Source organism: Octopus sinensis, linkage group LG5, assembly GCF_006345805.1.
Source record: "Octopus sinensis linkage group LG5, ASM634580v1, whole genome shotgun sequence".
Lineage (NCBI taxonomy): Eukaryota > Metazoa > Mollusca > Cephalopoda > Octopoda > Octopodidae > Octopus > Octopus sinensis.
Window position 1 is genome coordinate 116721311 of NC_043001.1, and position 14804 is coordinate 116736114.

At 37.2% G+C, this 14804-nt stretch overlaps 1 protein-coding gene across 1 annotated transcript in view; it reads right to left on the reverse strand.

Moving 5' to 3' along the window:
- Positions 1 to 14804, reverse strand: part of LOC115212365 (PAX-interacting protein 1-like) — a 51620-nt gene that overhangs the window by 21436 nt on the left and 15380 nt on the right. Inside the window, exons 3-10 of the mRNA XM_029781240.2 lie at positions 14180 to 14223; positions 12953 to 13013; positions 11152 to 11265; positions 7487 to 8521; positions 5849 to 5972; positions 4487 to 4578; positions 2738 to 2833; positions 1239 to 1373 (exon numbers count right to left, since the gene is read on the reverse strand). Of these exons, the coding sequence (XP_029637100.1) occupies positions 1239 to 1373; positions 2738 to 2833; positions 4487 to 4578; positions 5849 to 5972; positions 7487 to 8521; positions 11152 to 11265; positions 12953 to 13013; positions 14180 to 14223 (1701 nt within the window). The remainder of the gene's footprint in view (positions 1 to 1238; positions 1374 to 2737; positions 2834 to 4486; positions 4579 to 5848; positions 5973 to 7486; positions 8522 to 11151; positions 11266 to 12952; positions 13014 to 14179; positions 14224 to 14804) is intronic.

The following is a 14804-nucleotide window of genomic DNA, read 5'->3' on the forward strand; positions in this document are numbered from 1 at the left end:
CCAGGTTTAATACCACAAACTGACCTATAAGGGGCTTTTAGTGAAATCTAGTATGCTGCAAGAATTTGGGCCACTTTCCAAAGATAACTTACTTCCTTTTTCCTGCTGACTAAGCTTTTAATATAAATTCTAACAAAATTTTAAGAAATAAACTTTAACTGAAAATGTGTAGTAAACATTGCTATCTCTCATTTCCCAGCATTCTGTTGTAAAATATATAATCAAACAATTTAATAGAATGTTCCAGTCCATGCTTAAGTAAAAAAGATTGAACAAATGTCAAGAGACGGATGAGGAAACAAAAACATATTCCTTAGACAGTTTTGTTTGTTTTGAGAATTGAAGTTCTGTATAGCTGCCCTATACAGAGAGCAGCAACTGGTGTTAGTTGATAGGTGTACTGACCTTCTAGCCCATTTCTCACCACCAAAATTAATTAATGAGATGCTGTTATCCAACCCATGCTAGCATGGGTTGGATAACATTTCATTAATGAATTAACTGTAATAATTAACTGTAATTAATTAATTAATTAATTAATTAACTGTAATAATTAACTGTAATTAATTAACTGTAATAGCTATTGTGTGGGCAGATGGAATGAACTAACAAGAGTTAAGTATTTTGTTTTGTAAGTTAACTGTGTTGCATTCAAATCCACAATTGGGTGAAATTTTGGAACGAAACTCCAGAATTTAACCCACAACTCACACAGCTTTAAAATAAAATAGCACATTGCCTAAAAAGAAAAAAAAGCACAACAAATTGCATCAAGTCAAAAGACATGCATATACACAGTTACTGATCCACAAAGAACATAAAAAGGCAAAACATGCAACTCAATGATATCAGTACGACATACTACAATTCATTTAGAACAAATAACAATGCATGTGGTCAAAGAGTGTAATGACAGAGACAACTTGTAATATATTGCTAAAAAACGTAATTAACCCTTTAGCATTTAAACTGGTCATATCCAGCCAAAATATGTTCAAACCTGCCAGATTTGGCCTCTCACACCAACCCTACAATGCCATTCTAAAAATGGAGGGTTCATCTCATCAAAATTTCAAAGCTAAGAGATAATGCATGGTTAATTCAAATCAAATAGAAAAGAATAAGCATTATATTTGATGGATTAATGTAAATGCTACGGGGTTAAGGATCTCACATCAGTAAATAAAATAACAACAACACATCAACAACTGTAAATTGGGATCAGAGAAGCCACTTACTTGGTTACTGCAAGGTTTCTTATCACCATAAATGATAGGTAAATGCATCACTTGACAAGGAGGGAACATTTTCTTTTTAACTAAAACATCATTTAACCAGTATGCAGTTACAACTCTCTTCTGATCTCGGAGAGCCTGTCAATAAAGGGGACAATAAATATACATATTCAGTGAGCAGAAGAAAAAACAAAAATAATTTAATTCATTTTATCAATCCCGAATGATGAAAGCACAGTCGACTTCAGCAGAATTTGTACTTAGACCGTACAGGGCAAAAAGAAACGCAACAAAACATTTTGTCCGACGCACTAACGATCCCTGCCAGCTCTGTCTTAATAACAATAAAGACTTATGTACCGTACAAGAATTTTGTTTGTATTTTATACAGGAATACAAAAATATATCGATATATCAGTAAACAAAATACAACACAAAATGAAGAAAGTAAATTCACTTAAAGTCTTCAAAAGTTGGCAAGATGCTCTCCATTTAAAGAGGAAAACTGATTAAAAAATTATCAGCCGAGACAGTGAGCAGAAGAAAAAATGAAAATAATTTAATTAAGTTTTATTAACTGTTTAGATTACATTTTATTATACATTAATATCATCATTGAAATGTCCACTTATCCAAGTTTGTATGGGTCAGACAGAATTTTGATGAAGCTGATTTTCTGCAGCTGGATGCTCTTCCTGCTGCCAACCCTAACCTGTTTCCAGGTGCAGAAATTTTTTTCATGATCAGACACGTTTTCACAGAAAATTGGAAATGAAGGATACAGCTTGCATGGTGGAGACATTTGTTTCCAACTATCACGCAATGTCAAGGCAAGGAAACAATCTCTTTCTCACACACACAACGGGCTTCTTTCAGTTTCTGTCTACAAGTTCACTTACAAAGCTTTTGCTGGCCTGGAACTATAGCAGAAGATATTTGCATTCAGGAGCCATGCAGTGGGATTGAACCCAGAACCATGTGGCTGAGAAGCAAACTTCTAGCCACACAGTCACACCTGTGCCCTTAGCCACACCTGCACCTATCAATATTTTATAAAATAAAATATTAAACTCTAGTATATTGGATTCTAATAAATTATCGACTCTTATAGCAGTTGTGTAACATGGCATATTATACTGTAATATTCCACCGAGTCCGCCGAGATCGACTTTGCCTTTCATCCTTTAGGGGTCGATAAAATTAAGTACCAGTTACGCAGTGGGGTCGATGTAATCGATTTAATCCGTTTGTCTGTCCTTGTTTGTCCCCTCTATGTTTAGCCCCTAGTGGGTAATAAAGAAACATATTATACTGTAATATGGGTTCTTTTCCTAAAGACAATTTAGGCCCCCAAATCAAAATGGCCTATTATACAAGTCAGCATATTATGCATGGACTTGCATAGTAATTAATAACAATTTTGAAATAGTGGACTTAAAAAAACTGAAACATAAAAGTGATATTTTAGGGGACACAAATAAAAATACTCTAATGCAACTTACCAAATGGAAAACATCACTCTGCTGACTGGCACATAAAACATGAGTGATACGATTGGAGTAGGAATTGTCAACTTGGCCACCCCGCTGTTCAATAATCTGAAAAATAGAAAATAAAATGTAAATAAATTACATGGGAATTATACAAGATACAATGAATGGATGTGTTAAATAAATAAATGTTATCATTTCTCATATCAGGGATAGCATGAACAGAACCCAAATGCCCCAGTTTAAAAGCATCGGTCAACTGACTTTGAGCAAATCATTTACTTTCCTTTATGTGCTATGAATGTAGACATGTGATATATTTTCCCATTTATTTATTTCCTACAGACACTGATCATAGCCCCTACTAATTTTTAATTAGTTGTAGAGCACTCTCAGAGAATAAATGCTTCAATTCAGACCTGGATGAGATGGTGAAATATTATTTTTGGATGCTGAGCCTCAAAGAGGCGATGACAAGTGACAGAGACTTTTGGCAATTTGTTGTGTTTAAGAAGACACGTCAAGCTAAGTAAAACTATAGTCATGGCCAGTTCCGGTGGCACATGAAAGGGCTCCCATGCCAGTGACACATGTGAGGCACCTGTGTCACAGACATGTTGAATGCACTTCTGCAAGTGACACATAAAAGACACCCAGTACACTCTACAGAGTAGTTGGCATTAGGAAGGGCCTACAGCCATATAAACCAAGCCAAAACAGACAACTGGGGCCTGGTGTAGCTCTCCGGCTTACCAGTTCCAGTCAAACTGACTAACACATACCAGCTTGAAGAATGGATACTTTGTTTCACTTGAGGCTGTTTAGCAACCTACCTATGATCAAAGACATTCCAGCCATAACAATCTTCTCTAATTTTAAGACAGTGTATATAGGATTACATTATCAAATGTAGCCTTCCCTTTTGAAGATGGTAGGCTATGACAAGGGCTACATAGCTGTCATTTTGGTAGATTGAATGACCACATAGAGGCTCCTTATTGGTTTGTGTTTGTTCAGTACTTCACTGTTCTGGGTTTAAACTCATCAACGTTTCATAAATTGTGGATTAGTAGTATACTAATCTACAATGGTTGATTCAGATGTATTTTCTCTCTATTCAAAAAGATCAGTGTATTTGAACAGAAGAAATTATCATTAAGTTAGGATTATATATTCTCTCACATGTGTAACAATGGTGTCCTTAACAATATCATTTAACTATTAATAGCCCAGTCAACTAAGCTGCAAGTAGGTACCATTGTGTGATATAATCTTTTACTTGTTCCAGCCATTTGACTACGGCCACGCTTGCACACTGTCTTGAAGGCATTAATCAAACAAACAGACCCCCAGTATTTATTTATAAGCCGGGTACTTATTCTATCAGTTTTTTTTGTTTTTTTTGCTGAAGTGCTAAATTATGGGGACATAAACAAACCAACACCCGTTGTCAAAAGGTGGTGTGGGACAAACACAACACAAAAACACATGCACATTATATAATGGGCATCCATCAAGCCAATTCAATGACAAGCCATTGGTTGGCCCAAGACTGTGGTTGAAGACTGCCATGGGGAACTGATGCCAAAACTGTATGGTTGCTAGGCAAGCTTCTTAACCACAAACTGTATGGTTGCTAGGCAAGCTTCTTAACCACAAACTGTATGGTTGCTAGGTAAGCTTCTTAACCACAAAGCTATGCTTGGGCTTATGTAAACAGAAAAAGAAAAGAAAACAAACATTTAGGAAGGAAAATATTACTTGTTTCCAAATTCCAACTGGTTCAGATCCCAGTATTTTATGATAATCTGTGATATAAAAGACACATCCTAACAAAGGGAGATCTGCAGTAACTGAAAATAAACAAAAAAAAGAAAATTAAAACATGTAATGGGTAGTAGTAGTAGTAGTAGTAGTAGTAGTAGGAAGGAGGATGGGGAGGAGAGGAAGAGGTGTGATGGGGGGGGGAAGAAGAACAAGAATAAGAACAAGGAGGGGGGAATGGGGAGGAGGAGAGGAAGAGGTGTGATGGGGGAGAACAAGAATAAGAACAAGGGGGGATGGGGAGGAGGAGGAGGATGGGAAGAACAAGGAGTTGGGGTGGGGAGGAGGGGGAGGCAGAAGAAGAAGAACTGCAAGTATATGATAGGTTTTTTTTTTAAAGTTTCTGTGTACCAAGGCTTTGGTTATTGTAGAGCTACAGTAAGAAATAGTTTCCCTAAGGCCCTGTGCAGTGGGACTGAACCTGAAACCACATGGCTGAGAAACGAATTTCTTAACCACACAGCCAATGCCTGTGTGCATAAGTGACTGTGTCTATGTGCACACACATGCATGTAGATGCAGACGTGTTTGTGTGGATAGTGTCCACTTTATAACAATGTGGTCTTGAGTTCTATCTCACAGTTTGGCACTAGAGGCAAATGTCTTTGACTGTAGCCTAGGGCCAATTAAAAAGCACAACTGTCTATTACAAAAGTTAGTTCTGAACAATTTATGTCTCTCACTTTTCATGGTTGTGAAATATTTTTTTAGCAAGATTTGATCTCCAGTTATGCCTGGCCTCTGAACTCAGTGAGGGAGCCATCTTTTCTGTTTTCATAATTTCTCATAGTGTATCATCCCTCCTCCTTACTCATACCTATTAGGCTTATACTGAACATGTCACCCAATCCTTCAACTTTATAATTACATTTGTCTAAAAACCCTTCACTTTTTCAGTCATGTTTTCAATTGCTGCTAGCTTTCAAGCGAAATTTATTATTGCTTAAACTGTTTCCACTCAAGAGCATTATCTTGTTTTCTTGCTTTCTTGGACTAACTGATGAAGATAAAACAAAAAAAATTTAGTTACTCATTTTGTTTTTATACTTTTCTATATTTTTGCTTTTGTTAAAACATTTCATGTAAAGACACAGAACATAAGCACTCACACTCAATCCTGCACAGGCACATCCCGCCATGTGTGTACAACACACACACACACACACACACACACATGCATATGGTCACAGTTTAATGACAGAAACCAGTACAAAAACAAAAGAATATTCACCATCAACTTTCAATGATGATGATGATCATCATCATTAATATTACAAAAAGAAGTTAATAGACACTCACTCTTATCTCCTGGGTCATGACCCCAATACTGGGGAGTAGCAGAAGCTTGGTTAGTTTGAGCCACTTGTGGGGTACCATAGGCTGGCATACGAGGTAGAACATTCAGCCCTAACATTTGGCTGATCTGAAATAAAAACAAGCAACATTCCAAGAATGTATAGACATAAACATAACAGGTTGAGCAGATCCAATTTATGAATCTTCATTGAGATATACCGTAAATCTTCGAGTATAGTCTGCCCTTGAGTATAATACGCAGGGGATTTTTAGGGGGTTGTACCTCTGAAAAACCTAAATTTTGTGTATAATACGCACTCCTTCTCTAACATGAGTCATGCGTAATTAAACCAGCGGCACCTAGTCGAACAAACACTTCCACACATGCATAATAAAATAATGGTGATGTTCTTAACTGTTATATGGGAATGTAAATATGTTTGAAAATTGTTTTTGTTCCATGTTATTGTGTGTTCTGAATACTTTTATTTTAATAAATATTGCTTACTGTAAGTTATGGATGGTTCTTTTATGACTTCATTGCTTTCAGGCTTAGCTTAAGGTATTTTCGCGCCCGACATCACAAAATGCATCTGAATAAACATCAGCAAATAGAGACTCGGACATTGCTTAGAAAATATTTTTCATTTTTAACCTCGTATATAGTACACAATAGGGATTTTGCCCTTTAAATTTTGGGGAAAAAATGCGGATTATACTCGAGGATTTACGGTAGCTAAATCACTTAACAGAAAAGTACAGCAGTTAGACCAGGCTAAAGTGCTACAACTAAGTTCTGAGTTTGAGACTACAAACTCTTGAATAAAAATGTCCAACATGGGCATCGCTGTGCTTCATTCAAAGATGGAAAGATTGCCTTCAATGCCTACTACTTATATAAAATTCTTTATTATATTGAGCAAGGAAGGATCAATATAATAAAGAATGTTGTTCTTTATGAAACCAAGGTGACTCAGAATTACAAAGACAAAGATAATCTGATGGTAACTGTGAGGGGAGTTGTGATACTGGTCTGAGACTTTGGATTATTTTTTTCTAATTTCTCAAGAAAGTGGCATAGCTGTTAAAAATGTTCTGCAATCATATTTCATCAAATTACATGTTGGACGAGATTTCCAAGACTGCAACTCTTTTGTGATATAAAATATACATGTGCATGTGTGTGTGTGTGTGTAGTTATACATACCACACAAACACACATACCACACTAACACACACATAAGCCCTCATATCAGAGAAGCTCTATCATCATTTTTACATCCATTTTTCTGCATGCTAGCATAATTCAGACAGGTCTCATCCCATCTTGTAGCTCTAGTTCCTGTCACAATTTCTCATCACCTGACATATGTAGTAACAGTAAAATCCATGTTTTGTTTCCTTTTGGCATGACTTTTTTATGGTTCTGCGACTGCAGTTTACCAAGCCACTAACACCAGAGAGGCTTTCTGTGGAAGGACTAAAAGGAACCCCTCTACCATAATTTTTATTTTAGGAAAGTTAACTTAAAATAGAGTCCCATCACATCTTGAGAGAAAATTTGTTAATCGTCTGTCATAGAAGACATTATACCTCTACAAAGAACAGAATTAAATTTAGCAAAAACATGGTGACACTTACTTTACTCATGCTTGGTCTTGGTGATACAGATGGCTGTGTATCAATGCTATTTGTTATGTTTTGTAGCGTCTTCCTACAGGTAGATGGCATAGCAGTGGACGGAATGGGGCTTGTGACAGTACTGCAGGGGGCCGATTGCATATTGTTTGCACTTTCAACAGAACCAGTAAGTTTCGTTGCCATTGTCTGTCCGGCAACAGGTCGGTTGTTTGGTGTAACTGCCCTATGATGGTTGGCCCCTGCTTGTAGGCGACTGTTTACCATTCTGGCTAGAGCCAACTTTGCAGATGGTGTCCCGGGACGGGACCCATTCAATTTGGTTGCTTGAGCAGTAGAATCCCAGCTAGTGCTCGTGTTTGCAGTAGGAGTGCTTGCACTGGTGCTAGGTGTCACAGTAGGAACTGCGCCAGTAGGACTTTTATTATTACTTGCGGTAGCGATGCTTTTGGGCACTAAAGATGCCAGCAGTTCTTTCTGATTCTCTTGGCTAAGAATCTGAGCAATGGTTTGGCGCTGGCTGCCAGTTGATTTCGCTGTGGAAGGTTCTGTTCGTGTTAGAGCATGAGTAAGAGGAACAGATCCAGACTGTTGCAGCAATAACTGCTGTTGCTGTTGTTGCTGTTGCTGCTGTAAATGTGATTGTTGTTGCTGCAAATGCAGCTGTTGTTGCATCTGATGCTGCTGTTGTAGGCGCTGCAACTGCTGTTGCGCTGTTGATTTCTCTTCAAAGAAATGTGCAGGCATCGATGGCGTGAGCTGCTGCTGCTGCGGCCCTAGATGGGGCATAGGTGAATGCAAAGGAGGCGTAACCACAGTTGGTATAGTATCCGTATGCTCTGGATGATCGGGGATAACGGGTGGGGGTGGTGGCGGCGGAGGAGGAGGAGGTGGGGGTTCAGGCTTTGGGTAGACAAGAAGCCGAGGGTGATAGATGACCTCATCTTGCTTGGCCTGCTTTGACAGTGAATCCGTAATCCAGTCTGGACTGACAATTTTAATTTTACTGGGATATTTCATGGCCGTGTCATATTTCACCTGAAGTAATAACGAAAACAGAGAAACAGGATAATTAAAAATTAATAAACGAATAAAAAGAAAAAGATGAAATCACATACAGTAAATGTTAAGTGGAATACCAACATATATATGCATACATGACAATAGATGCAGGTCTGGTAATATAGTTAATAATTTGCTTCCCAACGAAGTGGTTCTGGGTTCAGTCCAACTGTGTGGCACCTTGGGCAAGTGTCTTCTACTATAGCCTCAAACCAACCAAACCTTGATTTGGTAGATGGAAACTGAAAGAAGCCTGTTGTATATATTTGCATGTACTCTTGTCTAGACACCAGGTGATGGTTGTAAACAAGCATGATCATCATCATAAAAGCAAAGTTGTTTGTTTCCAGTCTTCCTTGGGAAAATATTACTTTCCTTGAAAGCTAGTGGAGAGTTGGCAACAAGAGGGTCATCTGGCCATAGAAAATCTGTCTCAACAAATTCTGCATGACACAATGACACACAGTTAAATGCGATGAATTGGCAGCATCATTAAAGCATCAAACAAAATGCTTTGGCTTACTGTGCTCTGAGTTCAAATCCGACCAAGGTCAACTTTATCTTTCATCCTTTCAAGGTTAATAAAATGAAGTAATCAGACCAGGATGATGGATCAGAGTAACTGCTAAAGCACGGGAAAAGATACTCAGTGGTATTTATCTATCTTTATATTCTTAGCCAGCGCCGCCTTGATTGGCTTCCGTGCTGGTGGCACGTAAAAAGCACCATCCGAATCGTAGCCGATGCCAGCCTCGCCTGGCACCTGTGCAGGTGGCACGTAAAAAGCACCCACTACACTCACGGAGTGGTTGGCGTTAGGAAGGGCATCCAGCTGTAGAAACACTGCCAGATCAGACTGGAGCCTGGTCAGTCTCCTGGCTTCCCAGACCCCGGTCAAACCATCCAACTCATGCTAGCATGGAGAATGGATGTTAAACGATGATGATGTTATGTGATGGATTTAATTTGTCTCATGGATTAACACCACCAACTAGTTCTTGGATGTCTTTAGCACAGTCTGCTCTGCTGCAAGCATTTAACCCTTTAGTGTTCAGATTATTCTGTCAAATGTGATGTTTGTTTATTTAAAATGGTTTGAATTAATCATGTATTATCTTGTAGTTTAGAGATTGCAGTGATGTGATTTTTTTAGTTTTAGAATGACATTGTAGGGCTGAGGTGAGAGGCGAACTCTGGTCAGTTTCAATATAAAACAGGTTAAATATTTTGGCCGGATATGGCCGGTTGGAATGCTAAAGGGTTAAGCCAAGTCTTTGGTTGGTGAATAACTTCATCCCTCTTGCTGACAACCACAGAGGCTGTGGATGATAACTTTCCCACTACAAAAGATTGAAGAAAGAAAAGGCTAGACTTATAAGATCAGAACACATATCTTGTTTACTTGAAACACATTTCATTGTTTTAGAAAACTAATAAGCTGTCAAAATATACCTTTCTCACTGTATATCACATTCTTTCACTAAAGACAATACTGACTACATGGTCATTTCCTAAATTTTTATTGTTTATTTCTGAAGTCAATTCGAGTTAAAATAATCATAAAAAGCCAGTTGAGTCTGTCTCAGTCTTTCTCTCTCTCTCTCTCTCTCTCTCTGTAACAGTTTCTGTCATTTTCCTCCTCAATACAAGTCGCTCTTGCTCCTGTTATTATTGTTTACCCCACCCTCAAGTTAGTCCTGATCAAACACATTCCAGTTTTGACAATCTTGTCTTCTATTCAGATATAGCAATTAAATATAATCTACAATTAAATATAATCCTTTGTTTAAATCAGTAAATTGTCTTTTGCAAGGAAATTTTACTGCTACACTGATGTTCCTTTTGTTCCTTCATTAGTTGTCACTTTTTGACACCAAGCAGAACCCCACCTCTATCTCTTTCTCTCTCTCTCACACACACACACACACACACACATTTTATTATCTAACAATCAAGTCAAGTCATTTACATAGCAGTTCTGCTCTGGATTTACTATAATTATTATTATTATTATTATTAATATAATTATTATCATCATCATTATTATCATTATTACCCACATTTTTCACTAATCTTGAACTTGGTCTTTTGAGCTGAAACTGAATTAACTCTATAGCATTCAAACCAGCCATAACCAGCCAAAATACTTGACTTATTTTTATGTTCAAATTCAACAGATCTGGCTTTTTGCACCTATTCTACAATGTCATTCTGAAAATAAACAATCACATCATCAAAATCTCGAAGCCACAAAATAGTGCACAATTAATTCAAACCATTGTGAATAAAAATGCATTACATTTCACAGAGTAATCTGGATACCAAAGGCTTAAATATTGGTGCAACTTCCAATCAAGCACTTCACTGAGATCAGTAATCCTCGTGGCATTCATTTACTCACCAACTTACACCCTAATCATTGGGGAAAGCCCAGCAGGAGACCCAGTTTAATTGCCGACCACCCAACCATGAACAGGTAGCCATGGATTACATAATTACCACTAGTAAGCATCCATCAGGCTGGGGTGGAATTGGTTCCTACTTAACAATGTTCCGAAGTAAAATGTACAATTTGAACAATAAAGAACTGAATAGGTTTTACTTACCCCAGCAGTGGCTGGTGTTATCAGATGAGTGCACCGATTATCTAATTTACGCTGGATATATCCTCCATTGTAGACAACAGCTGGCCAGATTTGTTTCATGTCTTCTTCACCAACCTACAAAATTATTTGAAGAATTTCCATTGGTCCAATGAACCTCCTTTCTCTAATCATAAATCATCATTATTATAATTATGCTTCTTTGTTTTTGTTATTTTACTGCTTAGATGCTTTCAGGCAACCCTGCAGCATATCATATTATACTGATTTTGAAATTGTTTTGTAAAACCTTAGCGTTTAATAAAGAAAGCATTCAAATTCGATGACTGGCGTCTGTGATAGCAGGGTGCAAAGAGCACCATATGAGTGTGATCATTGACAGAGCGGCTAACCAGCTTCCGTGCCAGTGACACTTAAAGGGCACCATTCAAGCATGATCGTTACCAGCGTCACCTTACTGGCACCTGTGCTCGTGTTAGTAGGGTGCCAAGAGCACCATCCGAGCGTGATCATTGCCAGAGCAGCCAACTGGCTTCCGTGCCAGTGGCACATAAAAGGGCACCATTCGAGCATGATCGTTACCAAAGTTGCCTTACTGGCACCTGTGCTGCTGGCATGTGTAAAAGGATTCGAGCGAGGTCGTTGCCAGTACCGCCTGACTGGCCCCCGTGTCGGTGGCACATAAAAAGCACCCACTACACTCTCGGAGTGGTTGGCGTTAGGAAGGGCAACTCTGCCAAATCAAGATTGGAGCCTGGTGCAGCGATCTTGTTCACCAGCCCTCAGTCAAAAATCGTCCAACCCATGCTAGCATGGAAAGCGGACGTTAAACGATGATTATCATTATTATTATTATTATTATTATTATTATTGAGCTGGCAGAAATGTTAGCATGCCAGGCAAAATGCTTAGCAGTATTCTACCCATCTTTACATTCTGGGTTGAAATTTCATTGAGGTCGACTTTGTCTTTCACCCTTTTGGGGTTAATAAAATAAGTATTTGCTGGCCTTGTCCCAAAATTTGAAATTATTATTATTATCATCAGGAGAGTAGCAAGCTAGATGAAACACTTGGCAGTATTTTGTCCAGTTTTACATTTTGAGTACAAGTTCTGCCGAGATCAACTTTACCTTTCATCCTTTTGGAGTCAATAAAAACTAGTCAAGGACTGGGGTCGATATAATTGACTAGCCCTCTCCCACAAAATTTTAGGCCTTGTACCTATAGTAGAAAGGTTACGTCTGACCTCCACACATACTAAGATAAATTGAAGACATAATCAAAATGTTAAACATAATGAAATACTGTTACTAAGTCCTATAAATTTCTACATCAAAATAGAAATCAACATTTATAAAGTGTAAAATTTATACAGGTTCTGCTCATAGTAGTGGTAGTCATAGTAGTAGTTTCTAAGGCAAGAAATTTGTTGGGCAGGTGGTTAGGCACTTAAATCAACTCCAGCACTTGACTGCAATTTTATTTTATTAAACCCAGCACCAACTCCTGCCACCACCACCACCACCACCACTACCATCATCATCATTATTTTTATTATTATCATAACTGTTAGGAGTCACAGAACATTAGTTAGTTCTTGATGAAATGATTTTTGTGACCAAGTTTCCTAGATTAGAAATAAAGGTTCTTAAGTTCAAACTGGGCCAAGGAACCTGTGTATTTGTAGAAATATGAGGTTTAAGGATGGTTTGAGAAGAGATTGATCAAAACATAAACAACTACACAAAAGATGAGATTATTATTGAGAAAATTCAGTAACAGTTTAAACATTTGTATCTCACCTGTGAAAAGCAGGCAACAATACCGGAGAAAACAAGGTCTTCAGGAGCAAACCTGTCTTTACTAAGAAGAGCTTAGTTAAGGAATAAAGATATTTCACATAGCAACTGTACCAATAAATGGCTTTCATTATCCAGCAACAAAAGTATCTACAGAAAAATTTCACAAAGTTTCTCTGCTATTGGACCGATTCCCTACCAAAAACTCTGGCTTTAAAACAGTGCTTCTGTTGGTTTGGCCATGCATTCCGCTGTCCATAGACGAACTTATTCAAAATGTAATCATGCCAGAACCCACCTGGGATGGCATAAATAGCAAGGTGGAGATATTTGGTTTTTGCATACACGGTGTCTGCTATTGGAATGGCAACTGTCTGATGATATTTGCATCTGACATTTGTGATCGTTGAGTGTGGTTGGCTTCTGTTTTTGATGCAGTTGATTGATAAATTCATTTACCCAGACAAAGGAAACACCCATGACATTTTTGAGAGCTTTCAGAAACTGTTTGGAGGAGGTAGGGGCGAGGAAGAAATCACAACTAGTAAGTTTATTTTCAGAGAGGATAACCTATATTTTAAGGACCAAAATATAATTGAGATTTTCACAAAGAGAGCTCCCATCACAGTTGCTCAACATGACAGAAATAGCAACTAAATCTCTCTCAAATCCCACCCTGCCGTTTTACAAAAGGAAGGACACATTTAGTAATACAGTCCTAGATATATTATGTGTGCATCAAAAACAGAACATATTTGGTCATACAGCATGTTCAATCAGTGGTGATCTGTACTGACAACATTAGTAAAATGTCTCAGTCAACTCTGTACAATAAATCTGTTTAATGACAACTGATTTAGATTAACCAACAACTGAAGGGGAGGAAGAGGAGCTTTTGAAATATTTTAAAATTGGTTATTTCATCAAACATCTCATAGCTTTTATTTTCTAACCTAACAAAAAAAACAATAAAAAGAAAATGGAAATGTGTACAATTAAAAGAAGCCATTAATTAAAAATAATAAACATGGTAACCTTTATTGTAGTAATATAAACAAAACAAAATTAAAAAACAGCAAGGAAAAAGTGTAAACTTATATTGCAAGCTTATTTTATTCATTTACTTAACTTACACTTGTAAGTTAATTAGTGAATTAATTGAAGGATTTATTTTCACAAATGACTAACAAAATATGAAATTAATAATTTAGTACTTGATATAAAGGATACGCTAATTGTTTTCCTGCTTTCACAGACAAAAGGACCCAGCTGCTCTGTAAAACAAAATATCAACAACATCAACAATAGCAAAAATATGGGAAAAAAATAGTAAAATAGCAAAAAATACAATTATTGAGTCTGGAAAGAATCAATCTCTTTCAGTTCCTTATTAATTTAACACACTCACTGGTCTGATTTCCACCAGACCGGTGAGTGTGTTACATTAACAAGGCACTAAAAGAGAATTACTCTCTCCAGACACAATTAAATATACTCCAATACACAAATTCACATAAAGAATCTTGCAAACCAAATACAAAAACGAAATACAATTATTGACTTTAATGAAAAGCTTTGGATTAGGTATAACATCTATACTATAATGGAAAAAGTTGCTTATTAATTAGGTATATAACAATTACTAAGTGTACTAAAAAAATGGAATTATTAAAGGATTGACCGTCTGCAAATATTTTCATAAATTCTTGTTCTAAGAAATTTCCTATAATTTTGATTTCTCAAGTTTACTTCATTTTTTAAACTCCAATTTCTTGCAAATTTAAATATTCATTGCATTCTCTGTGGAGTATTCCGTTTTCATTTGCAAAGTCTCTCATTTTCTCATTTAAGTTTT